The sequence below is a fragment of the Salmo salar genome, chromosome ssa03 (assembly GCF_905237065.1).
Source record: "Salmo salar chromosome ssa03, Ssal_v3.1, whole genome shotgun sequence".
Classification (NCBI taxonomy): Eukaryota; Metazoa; Chordata; class Actinopteri; order Salmoniformes; family Salmonidae; genus Salmo; species Salmo salar.
Window position 1 is genome coordinate 55,848,575 of NC_059444.1, and position 17,262 is coordinate 55,865,836.

The 17,262-nt window shown below is 40.2% G+C and overlaps 2 protein-coding genes across 2 annotated transcripts in view; both read left to right on the plus strand.

The window, feature by feature from the left end:
* The window catches only part of LOC106600868 (sodium channel protein type 4 subunit alpha B), a 39,284-nt gene extending 36,267 nt beyond the window's left edge, over positions 1–3,017 (plus strand). Inside the window, 1 exon segment of the mRNA XM_014192599.2 lies at positions 1–3,017. Coding sequence (XP_014048074.1) covers positions 1–133 — 133 coding nt within the window. The 3' untranslated portion in view covers positions 134–3,017.
* Positions 3,018–12,703: 9,686 nt separating this feature from the next.
* On the plus strand, positions 12,704–16,635 carry LOC100136588 (growth hormone prepeptide). Its single transcript, NM_001123676.1, is given in 6 exon segments — positions 12,704–12,769; positions 13,234–13,373; positions 13,516–13,632; positions 14,455–14,610; positions 15,728–15,874; positions 16,093–16,635. Coding segments are annotated over 6 exon segments (633 nt in total). The 5' UTR covers positions 12,704–12,759; the 3' UTR covers positions 16,156–16,635.
* The last annotated feature ends 627 nt before the right edge of the window (positions 16,636–17,262 follow it).

A 17,262-nucleotide genomic window follows, 5' to 3' on the forward strand; every position in this document is an offset into this window, starting at 1 on the left:
GCGACAACCTCCTGCGGAGACTACTGAAGCGCCGCCGCCTGTGGAGCTTCAGAACGAGATCATCTCGCACCCTGCCCCCTTTGCCATCCCGGCCTCAACCCATAACTCACAGCTGAAAGAGTCCCATGTTTGAATAGCTAGTGCAGCCAGTGGATAAACACTGCATCATCATGGTCTTCTGCCTTTGACGATGAGACTGCTTCTTCATCTCCAAAGTCCAACGTTGGCATGTTTGGCTTGGGTCAGAGTCTGAGTTTCTTGCTAACTAAGTCTGAGGGACACATTGTGCCCAGCCCACTGAATCCAAGAGATTGCATAGAGATGATAACGAATATAGCAGTCAATGTTAGTTGATGTTGATGATAACCTGAAATGTATTGACTGAGAAATCATAGCTATTGTTGGCAAGACAATCACCAAAGCCTGAGCTGAAAGTTTGGGCCCATTTATGGATGCAAGCCCAGTTGTGGTAGCAGACCCCTTTTAATATATAGTTGAGATCAATTGAGAATTAAATAACCTAAGAGATAGGTAGCAATGTATAAGATAATAATAAGTTAATTAAACTCCATCTCACAAGTGAGTAGGGACCTGACTCCTATGGTTTTACTCTTAACACAAAAACATACCTTTTAGTCCCCTGAAAGTAATTTAATAAATATGTTCCTTTTTGTATTTTTTTTATACCTTTTTTATTCAGCTCGTTGGGTTGGCAGGTAGCCTAGTGGTTCGAGCGTTGGACCAGTAACTGAAAGGTTGCTAGATTGAATACCCGAGCTGACAAGGTAAAAATATGCTGTTCTGCCCCTGAACAAGGCAGTTAAACCACCGTTCCTAGGCTGTCATTGAAAATAAGAATTTGTCCTTAACTGACTTGCCTAGTTAAATAAAATATTCTACTGCACTTGCAGTATATATTGCAACAAAAAAGGCAAGCAATATTCTCATCTGTATCTTCAAAGTTTAAATATGACTCCAAAAACAGGATTCTCAAGAAGTATTAGTTTTTTCATATGTAATCTGACTTTTGGTACCTGTGTCATTTTAATCTAAACTTTTAGGACTTCCCTATAATTTTCCAAATACCAGTACAAGAACGTCAAATAAAAATGTTAAATATATTTTTTATTGAATACAATTGTATTTTGAAGTTATTATTTGTCTGGAGTTTGGTTTGATATATTTGGCCAACACTTTTGTGTGTTCATTTTAAGGTATTAAAGCAAATACTAACACTGGGATTTAGAGTATATACCCAAATATATTTAATAATGCCTTTAACATCTGAAAATGAGAAAACACTTTCATGAAAAAACAGGTTTAGAAAACAGATTGAGAAATGATTTGCGTTTGCAATAAGGATCGGACCCTTTTTCTCAATTTTCACCTAAAATGACATACCCAAATCTAACTGCCTGTAGCTTAGGACCTGAAGCAAGGATTTTCATATTCTTGATACCATTTGAAAGGAAACATTTTGAAGTTTGTGGAAATGTGAAAGTAATGTAGGAGAATATTATATTAGATCTGGTAAAAGATAACAAAGAAAAAAACATGTGTTTTTTTTTGTACCACCATCTTTGAAATGCAAGAGAAAGGCCATGATGTATTTTTCCAGCCCAGGCGCAATTTAGATTATGGAAATGTTTTTTGTTACTTACACCCTCATGCTAATCACATTAGCCTACGTTAGCTCAATTAACCGTCCCACGGGACACACACACACACACCCCTATCACGTAGAGGTTAACTAATTCTGCTGAATAACAATTAATTTGTCAATTTTTTACAAGGTCAGTTCCTTTGTTGAATTTCTTAATTTTCTGTATATTTTCCTTTGATTATATTTTTAAGGAAATTAACTTTCCTTTTTAGTTTTTCTCATTGTAGTAACACAAGTAACCTACTGTATTAACACAAGTACTACTAACACTGTTCGGTTTTTAATCTGCAATTATTTGCGCTATTAAGCAGCATGATAAAAATTTATAATTACATATTTTCACAATAGTTGCACATGCTGAAAATGTACTGGTCAGTTTATTGGAACATGGGGCTTGTAACACCAGAGTTGTTGTTTGGATTTTCACAAGGGGCACATACTATATGTGTTAACTGAGTCACTTCGGATAAAAGCTTCAACTAGAATGACCAGTCATAACACAGAAATATCTTAATCATGGGAATACAGTAGGAAAGCACTTTGAAACCTTGTTTGTACTAGAGAATGAAGCCTTGTTAGGAATGCAGCTTATTCATTAAAAAATGTGATGTTAACTACTTTTTAATTATACTTTAATATCAATCTCACCTAAATGTGTGTACAGTATCTTACACAATCTCTGTCTGGAGAGGCACATTTTACAATAGATACTAATACATTCCGATAAGCACAATCAAGCACACTGCAATTTCTTTGGGAAACGTGTATTGTAAATGCATGGGTTAATTACACATGCATGGAACCATCTTGAAACAATGTGTGGAGGACAACTTAGGTAACATAACTACATTTTCTGTTTATTTCAGGGATTCAATAACTCTAACCAGTTTTTACTTCATTTGAATTAAGGACAAATACTAAGCTAGCAACTGCATACTTTTGTACGTGTTTGTTAAACCAAGTGTGCCTATTTGTAAGTGCTACCTACAACAGCAGTTCATCCAAAGGGAGACTGGTTTGCCTGTAAATCATGTTCTACGCACTGTGTGAACATTCAAGCAGAAGACCTTGGAATTGTGAAATGTAAATAACAGATGTCATGCACCATTGTTTACAAAAGTAATACTGTGTGAAAGTGATAGAGAAGGACGGTTATATTGCATTTTTTACTGGCCTGTAAACATTGTATGTTCACTGCTCAATTGTGGAGGATTTTGGAGATTGTATTACCGATATGAAGAGTGTTTAATTCATGTAATGATAAACTATAAATGCAAATACACAGCAGTACATATTATGCTTTACAATTTTACTTTTTAACAATTCTAATAAATTTTTTATTAAAAAAAAGAAAGATGTGTTTGGGTGCTCTGCCAGTTGTATTGTATCACAAAAATATTTTTGGAGGGATCTTTATGATGTATTTGTTCACAAGTATGCTGTATATGCCATCTGCTGGACAACTATACAAGCCACAACTTTCCTGCCAAACATGAGTAGCTTTCAAGTATCTCACTTTTACCAGTCACGACACCTTTGTTCCCAGTTATGATCAATAACAATTTCCAGATGTGACATATACAAGAGTATATGCAGTATCTTGAGCATTTGGGAATTCAGAGATTTAGATTTAGTTAGTATTTCTATTTCTTGTGGGTGGTGCTTAACCAGCAGTCAGATATCTATTTAGGCCTTAGTTCCCAGTCCATAAATACTCTCTCACCTTATTATCGTGCCTCAAAGATATCGATTAGATAGATTAAGCTATGGTATGGCTGTGAGAACTGTGATGTAAAATACTTACAGTATACAGGATATCATGCACTAAATATTGTAAAATTCCCTTATGTTACTGTCGGTAAGACCTGCATTTTATTTATTTTTGTATCTTTATTTAACTAGGCAAGTCAGTTAAGAACAAATTCTTATTTTCAATGACAGCCTAGGAACAGTGGGTGAACTGCCTTGTTCAGGGGCAGAAAGACAGATTTGTACCTTGTCAGCTCAGGGATTCGAACTTGCAACCTTTCAGTTACTAGTCCAATGCTCTAACCACTAGGCTACGCTGCCAAATACAGTATAGTAAATAGCTAAACAACTTCTTTGTTCAATGATGAATGTATAATTAAACTCAAGAGAAAACAGGATTTTTAATTAAAACAGTGGTAGAACATTTTGTTTGTTTCCTGCCAACGCTATCAATGCAGCATTACGTTTCCAAAACAAAACAGAGCGCTGTGTTACAGGTGCTGAACTTTTGTTGTGTTCACTTCACACGAAAAGTGTAAGTGTATGCGTGTGTGTGTGTAAGTGTGCTGCATGCTTGTGTTTATGTGATTGGAGGGGAATAGCATGGCCTTGGAGTGGTGTGGATTTTGCCCAATGTAGTGAGACTAGAGAAGCACTGGCAGGGCTTGTCCTGTCAACACGTGGAATCTCTTCTGAACAAGAGTCCGAGCAGCTCAACAACATGAGAGGAGACAGATGTTTTGATGGAAGACGGAGGAGAGAGAGACAGAGAGACAGACAGGAGAGGGTATGCCCCCTTTGGGACCAGCTGGTGCATGGTACCCACTGTAGGTACCATTCCACCGCTCTGATGAGACGTAAAAATGTCAGCCATAAAACATGACACCATTTATAACCAAACCACATGTCTACTACAAATTAGGGGTAAATGCCTAGAAAATACTTACAGTACAGTAGCAATCGACTTTGTGGAGTGAAGCTATGATACACCTTACACTCTTCGAAGTAAAAGTGCCTGGAAGAACCCTCTGGGTTGCTTTCCAGTTGAAAATGGTTCCTAGAGGTTCCAAAAGGGTCTTAAAAGAACCCATCTCTAAAGGTTCAAACCGGAGCCTTTTAGTGATGGGAGGGGTAAAAAATGTGACCTTTTTAATACTTTATTGTAGAGGTGGCAGCCTATCAGATTGGAGGCGTGGCTTATATGAGGCATGGCTTTCAGATAGTTATTTTTCGTCACCCGTTAGCGTAAATGTCATTCATGTTCATCATATTAAGTGTACAGTGCAAATGTAAATGTCCCTTGAATATTTACGCATATTACATTTTCTAATATAATATTAACATTGATGATTATATACAATAATAAAGTGGTCCCTATTCCAACTTTGGAATTTGCATAGGCCATAGAGGAACTCATTGAAGCTACAAAACGGTCAGTGTTCAACCTTAACATGTGATGGCAATAGAACATAACAGATGAACAGCAGTGACATTTACTCTAAACGGTGGCCCTACTAAGCCACTGCCCCACTCCAGGTTTCCTCCAGGAACCCGCTGCTACGTTGAACCATTAAAAGGTTCCTCCCAAGAATCCCTCAACTAAACAAAGGCGCAAATATGAACCCTTCACTAACAACGGTTCCTTGAGGAACTCCAGGTTTTCGAGTGACCACTTATTCTATTGTAGGGGACAGATGTTCCAAATGTAACAAAATAAATGTAAGCTACTTCAAAAGGGTCACGCAAAATGTTTTATCTTAAGATAAGAGTGAGTTGTTACTTGTTAAGTTAATCTCATTAATCAGCTCTGTATAGCCAAGGCCTATTTGCGGCAGCTTTGCGTATGTACTGTCCACCGTGAGGAGATGAAACCCTTTCAGAAGTGACATTGGATGGCAAAAAAAAAAAATTGTTTGTTGATAGACAACACCAGCCGCCGTTTTCCTCGTTCCAACATCTACCACAAATTGTCATGTTATATTTTAAGACGTCAGGAGCAGAAGTAACAATCTCAAATGTTAATAGGATAGATACTTGTCTAAAATAGTTATTGGAGTCACATCTAAAAAGGGACACGAAACAGCCCTCTACATTCACTTTGCACTTTCAGGAGAAGGTGGGCAGATGGGTGGGTGAGGGTGCATGTAATAGAGACATCTGGAATCGGGATCATTCAACTCTGCCCCCTCTTCACGCCCCCCCTTTTCCTATTCATAGAACGCATTAGAAAAAAAACGCGGCCCTGTGGCGTGGTGAGGGAAACATAACCATTCATTAATGTGGAAGGAATGACACTGAACTCCGCCCGCTGCTTTGCTGTTCACCCTTTGTCCTTTCCCTTTCCCCATTAGCTGCTAAGGAAATGCATGGGTGATTAGCTAGCTAGCTAGCTAGCTACCTACTCTACCACGTGACTGACTCACTCCCAGCTCCACTAACAGGGGCGTCACCAGAGTTTCATAACATTTGGTGCTCAGCCCTTGCATGCATATCATTGCATTTGCGGGTTGGAGATAAATGGCCTTTTCTAAAATAATTTAATGCAATTCTAAATAATTCTACATGACTGGAGACATTACAAGATTGATCATTTGTGTGGTATTTAAAAACAAACTGACAGGCCACTCTGACACTGTCATACTGGGATCAACCAAACGAACGACCATGTCTTAAATGCAACCAATAGCATATAGGCCAATGAAAAGAATAGAGACACAGATCTTACAATATGAGGAAATGATGGTTCACCAACTTTCCAGTGGCACTCACTCATCCACACAGTTTTTTACCCGCAATTGTGTTTTGAAATATTGCGAAAGGCCTTTTAACTGCTGCCTTCTGTTCATTGACAGTCACATTGACAGCCACGACTCAACAATCAGCTGTTTGATATTTCCCGTGGGCTGCCCAGTTGCCGGCTTTCTGACAATAGGCTTACATGCGCTGATGATGTGACAAAACAAAGCGACAGCAATTGTCTTTTAAAGAAGCTATTGATCATCTGTTGGTAAATTATGCTCTCTGGTGTGGTATTTTCAATGATTTAATTTATTTCTGTACAGACATGAGTAATTATAGAATTAGGCACATTTATTTAAGTGTATCTGCAGCACTTCCAGCACCACTTCCCACTGGTATTTTGTTCTTCCATGCTCTGTGCTCTACCCAATGCAAAATAATCAACACTTAGTATTAATTCAATGGATTGTGGTCAGTAGGCTGTGTGACTAAAACACATCAGAAAAGTATTGGAAAGTTCAGGAAAACATTAGGGAAGCTCATCAGGTAGGCTATATAGGCCTAATTGTGTGTGTAGGGAAGATCTGCATTGCTTTCAATTCACTAGATGAATGATCATGAGCACTCAACTAAACTTAGCTAACAACTGACCATCTAGTTGACCACGCATGGCAATTTCTTTACATTTATTATAACGGTTGGATGACTTTGGGAGTTTTGCGTAACCATGGTTCTATGAACTAAGCGACGCATTCAGTGTATATATTTGTTTTCAGCAGCAGCAACAGCGCAAAAGATTCAGAGTTTACCCAAAATCATTCAGGGCTAAAGCCCCGCAAGCCCGGTCGTGGTGACATCCCTGTCCATCAAACAACATGTTGCTTGATCGGATAAGAAAGTACGGGGACAGGAGACCTCGCTGGGTGTCACAGCACGTTTACAGGACCCCTGCAGAACAGTCTGGGAGACATTGGACATGTGCCAGCAAATACCGAAGCCTGGCAGTCTTCCCACACTTAAATACGCCCCTGAACGGTATCCTCTCTGAAGATGCCGAGGGTGACAGTGAGCACAGAGCAGCGTAAGCACATTCTCTGACCGGCGTGTCTATATAGATCTTGTCATTTTAAATGACCCACTGTTTGTCTTGCTGCTCCTCAGCTCTGTGTCTGGATGTCGATAGGGGATTCTATAGTATCACATCCTCATATTCTATTCTGCTGAAAGTTCAAGACGGACAGTGGTGATGGAAGTCCTGGTGGTTGTGAAGAATCAAAATTCAGGTTGGACATTGTCTTTGACATTCACTCTTTGGAGTAGGATATTTAGCAGGCTACATTTGATCAGGATGAAAACAAATCTCATGAGTTAGGCTAATACACTACATGGCCAAAAGTATATGGATACCCCTTCAAATTAGTGGATTTGGCTAGTACAGCCACACCCGTTGCAAGTGTATAAAATTGAGCACACAGCCAAACAATCTCCATAAACAAACATTGGCAGTAGAATGGCCTGTACTGAAGAGCTCAGTGACTTTCAACGTGGCACTGTCATAGGATGACACCTTTCCAACAAGTCAGTTTGTCTCATTTCTGCCCTGCTAGAGCTGCCCTGGTCAACTGTAAGTGCTGTTATTGTGAAGTGGAAACGTCTAGGAGCAACAACAGATCAGCCGTGAAGTGGTTGGCCACACAAGTTCACAGAACGGGACCGCCGAGTGCTGAAGCGCATAAATATCGTCTGTCCTCGGTTGTAACACTCACTCCCGAGCTCCAAACTGCCTCTGAAAGCAACGTCAGCACAATAACTGTTTGTCGGTAGCTTCATGAAATGGATTTCCATGGCCGAGCAGCCGCACACAAGCCTGAAATCACCATGAGCAATGCCAAGCGTTAGCTGGAGTGGTGCAAAGTTAGCCGCCATTGGGACTCTGGAGCGGTGGAAACACGTCCTATGGAATCATGCTTCACCATCTGGCAGTCCAACGGACTAATCTGGGTTTGGAGAATACTACCTGCCCCAATGCATAGTGTCATCTGTTAAGTTTGGTGGAGGAGGAATAATGGTCTGGGGCTGTCTTTCATGGTTCGGGCTAGGCCCCTTAGTTCCAAAGAAGGGAAATCTTAACGCTACAATGACATTCTAGATGATTCTGTGCTTCCAACTGTGTGACAACAGTTTGTGGAAGGCCCTTTCCTGTTTCAGCATGACAATGCCCCTGTGCACAAAGCGAGGTCCATACAGAAATGGTTTGTCGAGATTGGTGTGGAAGAACTTGAATGGCCTGCACAGACACCTGACCTCAACACCATCAAACAACTTTGGGATTAATTGGAACGCCGACTGCGAGCCAAGCCTAATTGCCCAACATCAGTTCCCAACCTCACTAATGCTCTTGTGGCTGAATGGAAGCAAGTCCCCTCAGCAATGTTCCAACATCGTATGGAAAGCCTTCCCAGAAGAGTGGAGGCTGTTGTAGGAGCAAAGCGGGGACCAACTCCATATTAATGCCCATAATTTTGGAATGAGATTTTCGACGAGCAGGTGTCCACATACACAAAAAAGTATCCAACTACAGCACAACGGTAACATGTCAAGAACAGAAACTGCGAATCAATATCAGGAGCTGACATTTGATTTACGTAAGAGTATTCACAAGGTAAAACCTTGCCCCTCTGACCATGCACTTGTCCTCTCTTTCTCTCTCTCTCATTAAGTTTAATCAATTGCCACCTGGGGGCCAATGATAGAACTGCAAGTCCTGTCAAACTGAAGACACCTCTGATAGGTTAACTTGGTGATAACGTTCTCAGAGACACTTCTCTCCTGACACACACACAACATCTTGTAGAAATAACAATAAAACATAATCATTTAAAAGCAAGTTAAAACAGTATTCTGCGCAATGGATTTGACAAAATGTCCACATGAATGGCCAAGGAAGGAAGATACAATCTGTGAACGACAAGATCTAAAGAAAGGGAAAATGTCGCACAATTTTCCATTAGGACAAATCTCAAATGTTGACCATTGCTTTTGCTATTCCTTCATGTAGCTCCTGCTATAGTCTCTGGCACAGGGGACTGAATAGCATAGAAGGCATGAAGACATCTTGGCCTGGGACCAAACACTGCGAGACTACAGGGGCCAGGGACGGTCACTCTTTGCCAGGTGATTGCTACGGGGGCCATGGACTTTTCCGCTCCAAGTCATTGTCAGGATTTCAGGTTCAAGTTTCGGATGTGCATATCACCTTTGATTGCGTCAGGGTCTCGCAGGCTTGTTTGACACAGTGGTGGAGGGTCGTGTACCTCGCCTGGGGAGATGCCATTTGCCATTTGATTGGAATTGAGCAGCTGAGGCTGAACTGAGTGATATAGTCACCCACTGGCACCTAGCTGCAGTTTCATTCCTTAAAACAGTGTAGAGGTAGCTCACGTCTATCCCCTTGATGTAAATCCAAGCACTATATCTAGGTAAGTATAACAAGACAACCCACTGGGCACAGACGCCAATTCAACGTCTTGTCCACGTTGGTTCAACGTAATTTCATTTCACGGAGAGGTATTATAGTACGCCATTACACTTCCTACCTATAAGGTCAGTGTGATATGGCACAGAGGCCCAGGCAGAGTTGGAGTGAGTTCCAACCACATCACAACGGTTATATGTGGCAACCCCATAAGCACATGCAGCTGTACGTAGACATACTCCACTCTGTAGCTGTTCTTAGTAAACCCTGGGCTCGTTTATTTACATTCTGTCCTATACTCTTACATTATGTTCTCTTTCTTCCTCCAGTTACCTCTCCCATAAATCGTGTTCGCTCTTAAAAGGGGCACACACTCATTTAACATGAACCTCACACACTCAGTCATGACACATGTGTTCAAAGGATTTGGCAGGTTAAGCCAAGGGAACCCCGATGTAGCTGTAGAGTATAATACCTCCCTACATGTTGTGTTATAGACTTATATCATTAATGTGTGTATTGCGTCAAAACAGTGTCACACAATACCCATGCAGGAAATGTTCTGTAATGTAGAGGATCTTTCTTCTGTAGCGTGATAATAATGTTCAAGAATAATTTTCAGTTAATCTGTAAATTGGCTAATCCAGATCAGTTGAAACATGCTAAAACATAAATGGGTATGAGGCCATACAGCCGATCATACAGAGAGAGTTGGTGAGACTCCCCATACAGAAAGAACACTTGAATTCACATGTGGAAAATAAATAACGTGTTTTTGGAACACTTCACATGTGATAACATGTTCTCACATGTGCAGTTTCATGTTATCACGTTACTTTACATGTTGCCACATTAACTTCACATAAGATCACATGAAAACATGTTTTTGAAACACTTCACATGTGAAATTCATGTGGATTTTCCATAAGGGTCAATAAGGGTAAAAAGGAAAGAAGTTTAGGAACCACAGTGATGCAGTGTATGACTAAACATAAACAACGACTGAACTTTGAGTGATTTCTGACATTTTGCTACAGACAACACGTATCCTACAATGGGGCAAGATGAGAGGTTGGTTGATGGAATAAAATCTTTATCGATATATGCTGTACATACATTATTTTTGATTTGCTGTACTCTCAAAACAAGTCATCCCTACATCCAATCAGATAGTGTGGCTGGAACTAACCATTTTATAATGCTCTTTTGCCCAGCTACCACATATTCAACAAGGTAATGAGGTCAGTAAATGCACTTCCTGCCGCCCTTCCAAAGTGATGCGGGTTAACAGATCGATTTCTGTTTTCGCCAGGAAAGGATTAGGACAGCGCTGGGCCTAGCCTGACATTCAGCACGTCTCCGTGTCCTGAACGCTGAATATGGACCTAGGTTGAATATGTTCACACCGGAACGGTCTACTCCCCCGTATGCCACACGTCAACCATGATCTCATTACTGTCATGACTATTGACCAGGTAACCTTTGTAGGTGTCATGACACCTTACACGTGTAGCGTAAACAATCCAGTAAGGTGGTGCGGCACAAACAGAGTGAAGGCTTTGGGCTAGTAGCATTGTGTAGTCAAGCACACATGCTGCTAGGCTGAAAGCATTCATGTGTTATCCTCTGAGATGTGTACTTTTTTAAACGGCATATAGATTTTTACCCCAAAATCAATCAAGTAGGGCCTACACACTTGCTCCAATAGATACCTTTATTAGACTTATTGACAATGTTTCAATTACTCAAAAGGATCTTCGTCAGGTATAACAAAGGCTCTCACACAAAAAGAAAAGGATTGGGTATTTCACGGACTGGTATTGATCAAGTGACTGTTTATGTTGTGTATGGTAATGGTAACAAGACCCTGTCTGAATTTAAACATAAAACTATATATTCTAACATGTGCGTCTCGAGTCCTTGACAGGTTCTTCTCTGTGTGTCTACTTTGAGATCTTTGACTAAATGTTATCCTCCACGTGATCGGTGTCCCCCCACGGGACAGTTGAGCTAACGTGCGCTAATGTGATTAGCATGACGTTGTAAGTAACAAGAAAATTTCCCAGGACATAGACATATCTGATATGGGCAGAAAGCTTAAATTCATCTTAATTTAACTGCACTGTCCAGTTTACAGTAGCTACTACAGTGAAAAAATACCATTATATTGTTTGAGGAGAGTGCAGAGTTATGTACTTGAAAATATAACAATAAACCAATTAGGCACATTTGGGCAGACTTGATACAACATTTTGAACAGTAATGCAATGATTCATTGGCTCAGTCTAAAACTTTGCACTTACACTGCTCCCATCTAGTGGCCAAAATCAAAATTGTGCCTAATCTGCAGTAATACATGCAGGCCTTTCTCTTGCATTTCAAAGATGAGAAGAAAAAAAATATATAAACCTGCATGTTTTTTTCTTTGTATTATCGTCTACCAGATCTAATGTGTTATATTCGCCTACATTACTTTCACATTTCCACAAACTCCAAAGTATTTCCTTTCAAATGGTATCAATAATATGCATATCCTTGCTTCAGGTCCTGAGCTACAGGCAGTTAGATTTGGTTATGTCATTTCAGGTGAAAATTGGGAAAAAAAGGGTCCGATCCTTAAGAGGTTTTAATGCCATAGGACATTCAATTTGACAATAAACAATAAAATATTGGTGCTGATAAAGAAGCAATATAATACATTTGTCAAATACTGCATGTTATCTACAGTACCACAGGTGGAATGGCAGAATAACCGGTGTTGTGTGTGTATGTGTGTGTGTAACTTGTGTCCATTCATTACATCCTAGACAACAGAGGTTTGTGTTGTGTTTTGACCCTAATTCGTTCAGTCATCAAGTAAGTTGTTTTTTAGGACACGTCCCCTCTTCCAAACTCATGGAAAAATGTAGGATTGATTTGACGCATTATAGTGATTGTTCCACAATCACATACAAAAACAGGTCCTATTAATGAAAGGTGGTAAATGGATGAAAATCTCATGTTTCCTCCTGGTGATACATTAAAACATGGGTTCCCCATCTATAAAAACAGTGGTCCCAAACAAACAGCAACATACTCAACCGACCACCGCACTTTCAAGTTAAGTAATCATCCTTGGCAATTAAGAGTAAAAATGGGACAAGGTAAGCCTGCTTTTTCTGTCTATTTCTTTTTTCAGTGGGAAGTCAGTGTACCATTTAGTACAATTTAACTTACACATTTAATCACTGAGGCAGGGGCCAACACGGCAGAGAAAAGTGAACAAGTATTCTACTACTATGAGGTTATAAATCTATTGACACAGAACCACCTGCTTTAACAACCTAACTATGTGATCTATAACATTTACATTTGAGTCGTTTAGCAGACGCTCTTATCCAGAGCGACTTACAGGAGCAATTAGGGTTAAGTGCCTTGCTCAAGGGCACGTCGACAGATTTCTCACCTAGTCAGCTCAGGGATTGAAACCAGTAACCTTTCAATTACTTACCCAACGCTCTTAACCGCTAGGCTATTGGTGTTCGATGGCTGAGAATATCTAACTAATGTATCTCACCATAATTCGACTTACTCGTTTTATACATTTGTTATTTTCTCTTTCTTTTAGTGTTTCTGCTGATGCCAGTCTTACTGGTCAGTTGTTTTCTGAGCCAAGGGGCAGCGATGGAAAACCAACGGCTCTTCAACATCGCGGTCAACCGGGTGCAACATCTCCACCTAATGGCTCAGAAGATGTTCAATGACTTTGTAAGACAGCTTTTGAATCTTCTTTTGACATATCAAATAGTGTATCAATGATTGTTCTTCTTCTTGTAGACAGTGTCCTCTTTACACAACCCTCGTGGCAACAACAAAAAAATCTCTCTCCCTTCTTTGTGATTTTGTGCAGGAAGGTACCCTGTTGCCTGATGAACGCAGACAGCTGAACAAGATATTCCTGCTGGACTTCTGTAACTCTGACTCCATCGTGAGCCCAATCGACAAGCTTGAGACTCAGAAGAGTTCAGTAAGTAACCTGGTTGAGACAATTATGCATGTTATGCCCTTTAAAACCATATAAAAGTGTAAAATTGTGACAGGTCCACTCTGCTATTCACCTTAAATATGAATTCCTCCATGATGCATGATTCCAAAATAAATAATATGGCATCTCAATTTGAACAATCGATAGAACTTAGTCATTAGTTATTGGGAAAGCAGACCACCAATTATCTAAACTCCAATTTATAAATGTTTTAATTTGAATTTTTTTACCATTATTTAACTAGGCAAGTCAATTAAGAACAAATTCTCATTTACAATGACAAGCAGAGGCTGCATCATGCATGGCTGTCGAGTGGCGCAGCAGTCTAAGGCACTGCATCTCAGTGTTAGAGGTGTCACTACAGACCCTGGTTCGATTCCAGACTGTATTACAAATGGCTGTGATTGGGAGTCCCATAGGGCGACACGCAATTGGCCCACCGTCGTTAGGGTTTGGCCGGGGTTGGCGGTCAAATAAAAAAAAAATGGTGGAAATGAAATCTAGCCATGACAGAGAGTTTAACTGTACATGTAAAATTGGCATTAACACATTGCTATACCTCAGTGCCTTCAACTAAGGTAGGTAAAACAACCACATATCAAAGTCATTGCAAGTAAAACCATCACTCTCTAAATCGGTGGTTTCTCTACGTCTACATTCTCCGTTTTGTGCTTTTCTGTCCAGGAAACCAGCCCCAAAGGTTTTTAACTCAATCATGTAAATAGGGAATCTCAAGCTGTACAATACAACGCAACTTCATTTTCCAATAATCTGTGGTTTCTCTACATCTACACACACACACAGGTCCTGAAGCTGCTCCATATCTCTTTCCGTCTGATTGAATCCTGGGAGTACCCTAGCCAGACCCTGACCATCTCCAACAGCCTAATGGTCAGAAACTCCAACCAGATCTCTGAGAAGCTCAGCGACCTCAAAGTGGGCATCAACCTGCTCATCAAGGTAAAGAAAGGAGGGAGAACAATGACCATTTGTGGTGCCACACTTTGTGCACTGTAAACCCCAAGGCATTTTTAACTCAAATACTTCTAGTAAGTTGAACTCAAAGTCAATGAAAAGTCATTATTACTTAAAATGTTTATGTGGTACTGGCTCAAAACTAAATGAGAAGTGACATCAACACAATTTTTTAAAGTTATAACAAATTAACTTTTTATCCAGCATGCTCTACTGCAGGTAGATTTTTTGGAATTGTTTTTAACTATCTGTGTTTTGCATGTACAGGACATTGAGTGATTGATTCATCGTATGCTACACAAAGATATATAACATACATTTTTCAACATTTTCACAAAGATGAATAAGTTACCAGAATTTTGCAAACCCGACTTGCAGGCCTGATGTGGCCTGTAAACTATGAGTTTCAGGCCACTGTATTAGGGTACAGCTACGCCTCAAAATACGGTCTTATGAGATATGTAATGTATTGTTATAAAGAGTTGAATTACAATGATAATATTTGCCTAGGAATTAACTTGAAGGCCACAGGACTGAAAATGAATGACAACCATGTCTCTGTTACTAACAAATACAGTCATGGGTGATAACTACAATTCACTCAAAAAGGCCAGGCACACTGGGAAATGATATTGGGGACGTGGCTTAGTGAGGGCATTACTAAAAAATGTCAAGCTGATACAACTCAAATCTGGACCCTTCACAGGGTGACTAGAGTAATGACTAACTGCAGTCAGATTCTATATATTAAGTGCAACGGGTTTCCTAAAACGTTTTGAGTAATGACAGCACATTGGGTTTTACAGTGACATGAAAGTGAAATACCTCTATGCTTTCCTAGTTAGAAAGCATAGTGTAGGACCACGTTTGCCTCTTCTCAGCAGATCTTTCAGTGCTTTACATTGTGATGGGGTAAATAACCTCATCTATCATCACTAATATTGACTATATCAGTAACACCCCATTCAATGACTGAATATCAGCCCATTCAAGGATATTTATGCATGCGTCTTTTGCTGTGTGTGCTTTCAGAAAGGCCCAATAAACAAATATTGATATGCACACATCCACCCCACCATGCATCTCTCTCTGTCTCCCACAGGGGAGCCAGGATGGCGTACTGAGCCTGGATGACAATGACTCTCAGCAGCTGCCCCCCTACGGGAACTACTACCAGAACCTGGGGGGCGACGGCAACGTCAGGAGGAACTATGAGTTGTTGGCCTGCTTCAAGAAGGACATGCACAAGGTGCAAAACCATGTTGCCTTCTATTTCATGTGCCTTCCTATATTTTCTACAGTGCGTTTCTTGTGCTCTCTATTGCAAAGTATCTTTGGGTCTTTAACCCATATATTATTACTATTATTGTTCATTGATCAAGACTGTTCTCGAGAAAGGTCTAGTGACCTAGAACACTCACATTAAAATGTGTCAACTATAACCCATTCTTCTATTTTTCCCCCAAGGTCGAGACCTACCTGACCGTCGCCAAGTGCAGGAAGTCACTGGAGGCCAACTGCACTCTGTAGACGTGGGCTGGAGAGGCAGCCAGCAAGAGCCTGTCTCCAGGGTTCGGTTTCCCAGATACAGATTAGGCCTTGCCCTGCACTGAAGAGCATTTTCAATTGAGATTCTCCATTAAACGTGCTTTTTAGTCTAGAGTAGATTTAATTTGGATCTGGTAGAGCCTGACTCCAGGGGTTTTCAGGAATTTGCATTTTGTTCTCTGAAATCAACAACAGCACTTTCTATATTGACTATTACTCCGAGCTACCATTGATTAGTACATTTATAGAAAAGGTTATTAAATGTCTTATTTAGATATATGATTCATGGTGGTGCTACTGTTTATGCATACATTCATATTTAGGGGTGAAATGGGAACGTGTAGAGCTCCAAGCTTTTGGATAATATATTTTAGAGTTATTTCCTTTAAGTATTTTCATTTCTTAATCTTATTGTTTGAAACTAATAGTGATACATTTTTCAATAAAGCTGTTGTTCTCTGCAGTACATGATCTCTTGGCTACTATTTACTATCTTTCAAATCAACATTTTTTACAAGTTCCTAGCCCCAACATTCCTATGGTGTCCCTTGGACAATTTAGGGCTGGATTCAATCCGTATCGCAGGCACTCCATTGAAATGTAAAGGCAATGTTCCTGCGTTCGCGGAGACTGCATTCACTGCATATGTCGGCTCAATCGGAAATTACCTTAAAAATGTTCCGCGGTTCTTCAGCGATACGGATTGAATCCAGCCCATAGTTACGTACATTTGAATTGGAAAAAAACATGAATGTCCACTGTCTGTTGCGAATGTTGAATAAAACTCAATTTGAACTTTTTCTGCCGATTGTCCATAGGGTTGGTTGTTAAATACCTCGGAATTTGAGAAAAGATATCCGAAGGAACATAATAAACAGACTTTCCAAACGTGGGTCTGCAGCAGGTGCCCGACACCATGCCCAAACTGGAAGCGCACGTGCGCCATCGTGCGCACATTGATTTTGCCCCCCCCACCCCAAACGCGATCACAACACGCAGGTTGAAATATCAAAACAAATTCTGAACCAATTATATTGATTTGGGGATAGGTCAAAAAGCATTAAACATTTATGGCAATTTAGCTAGCTA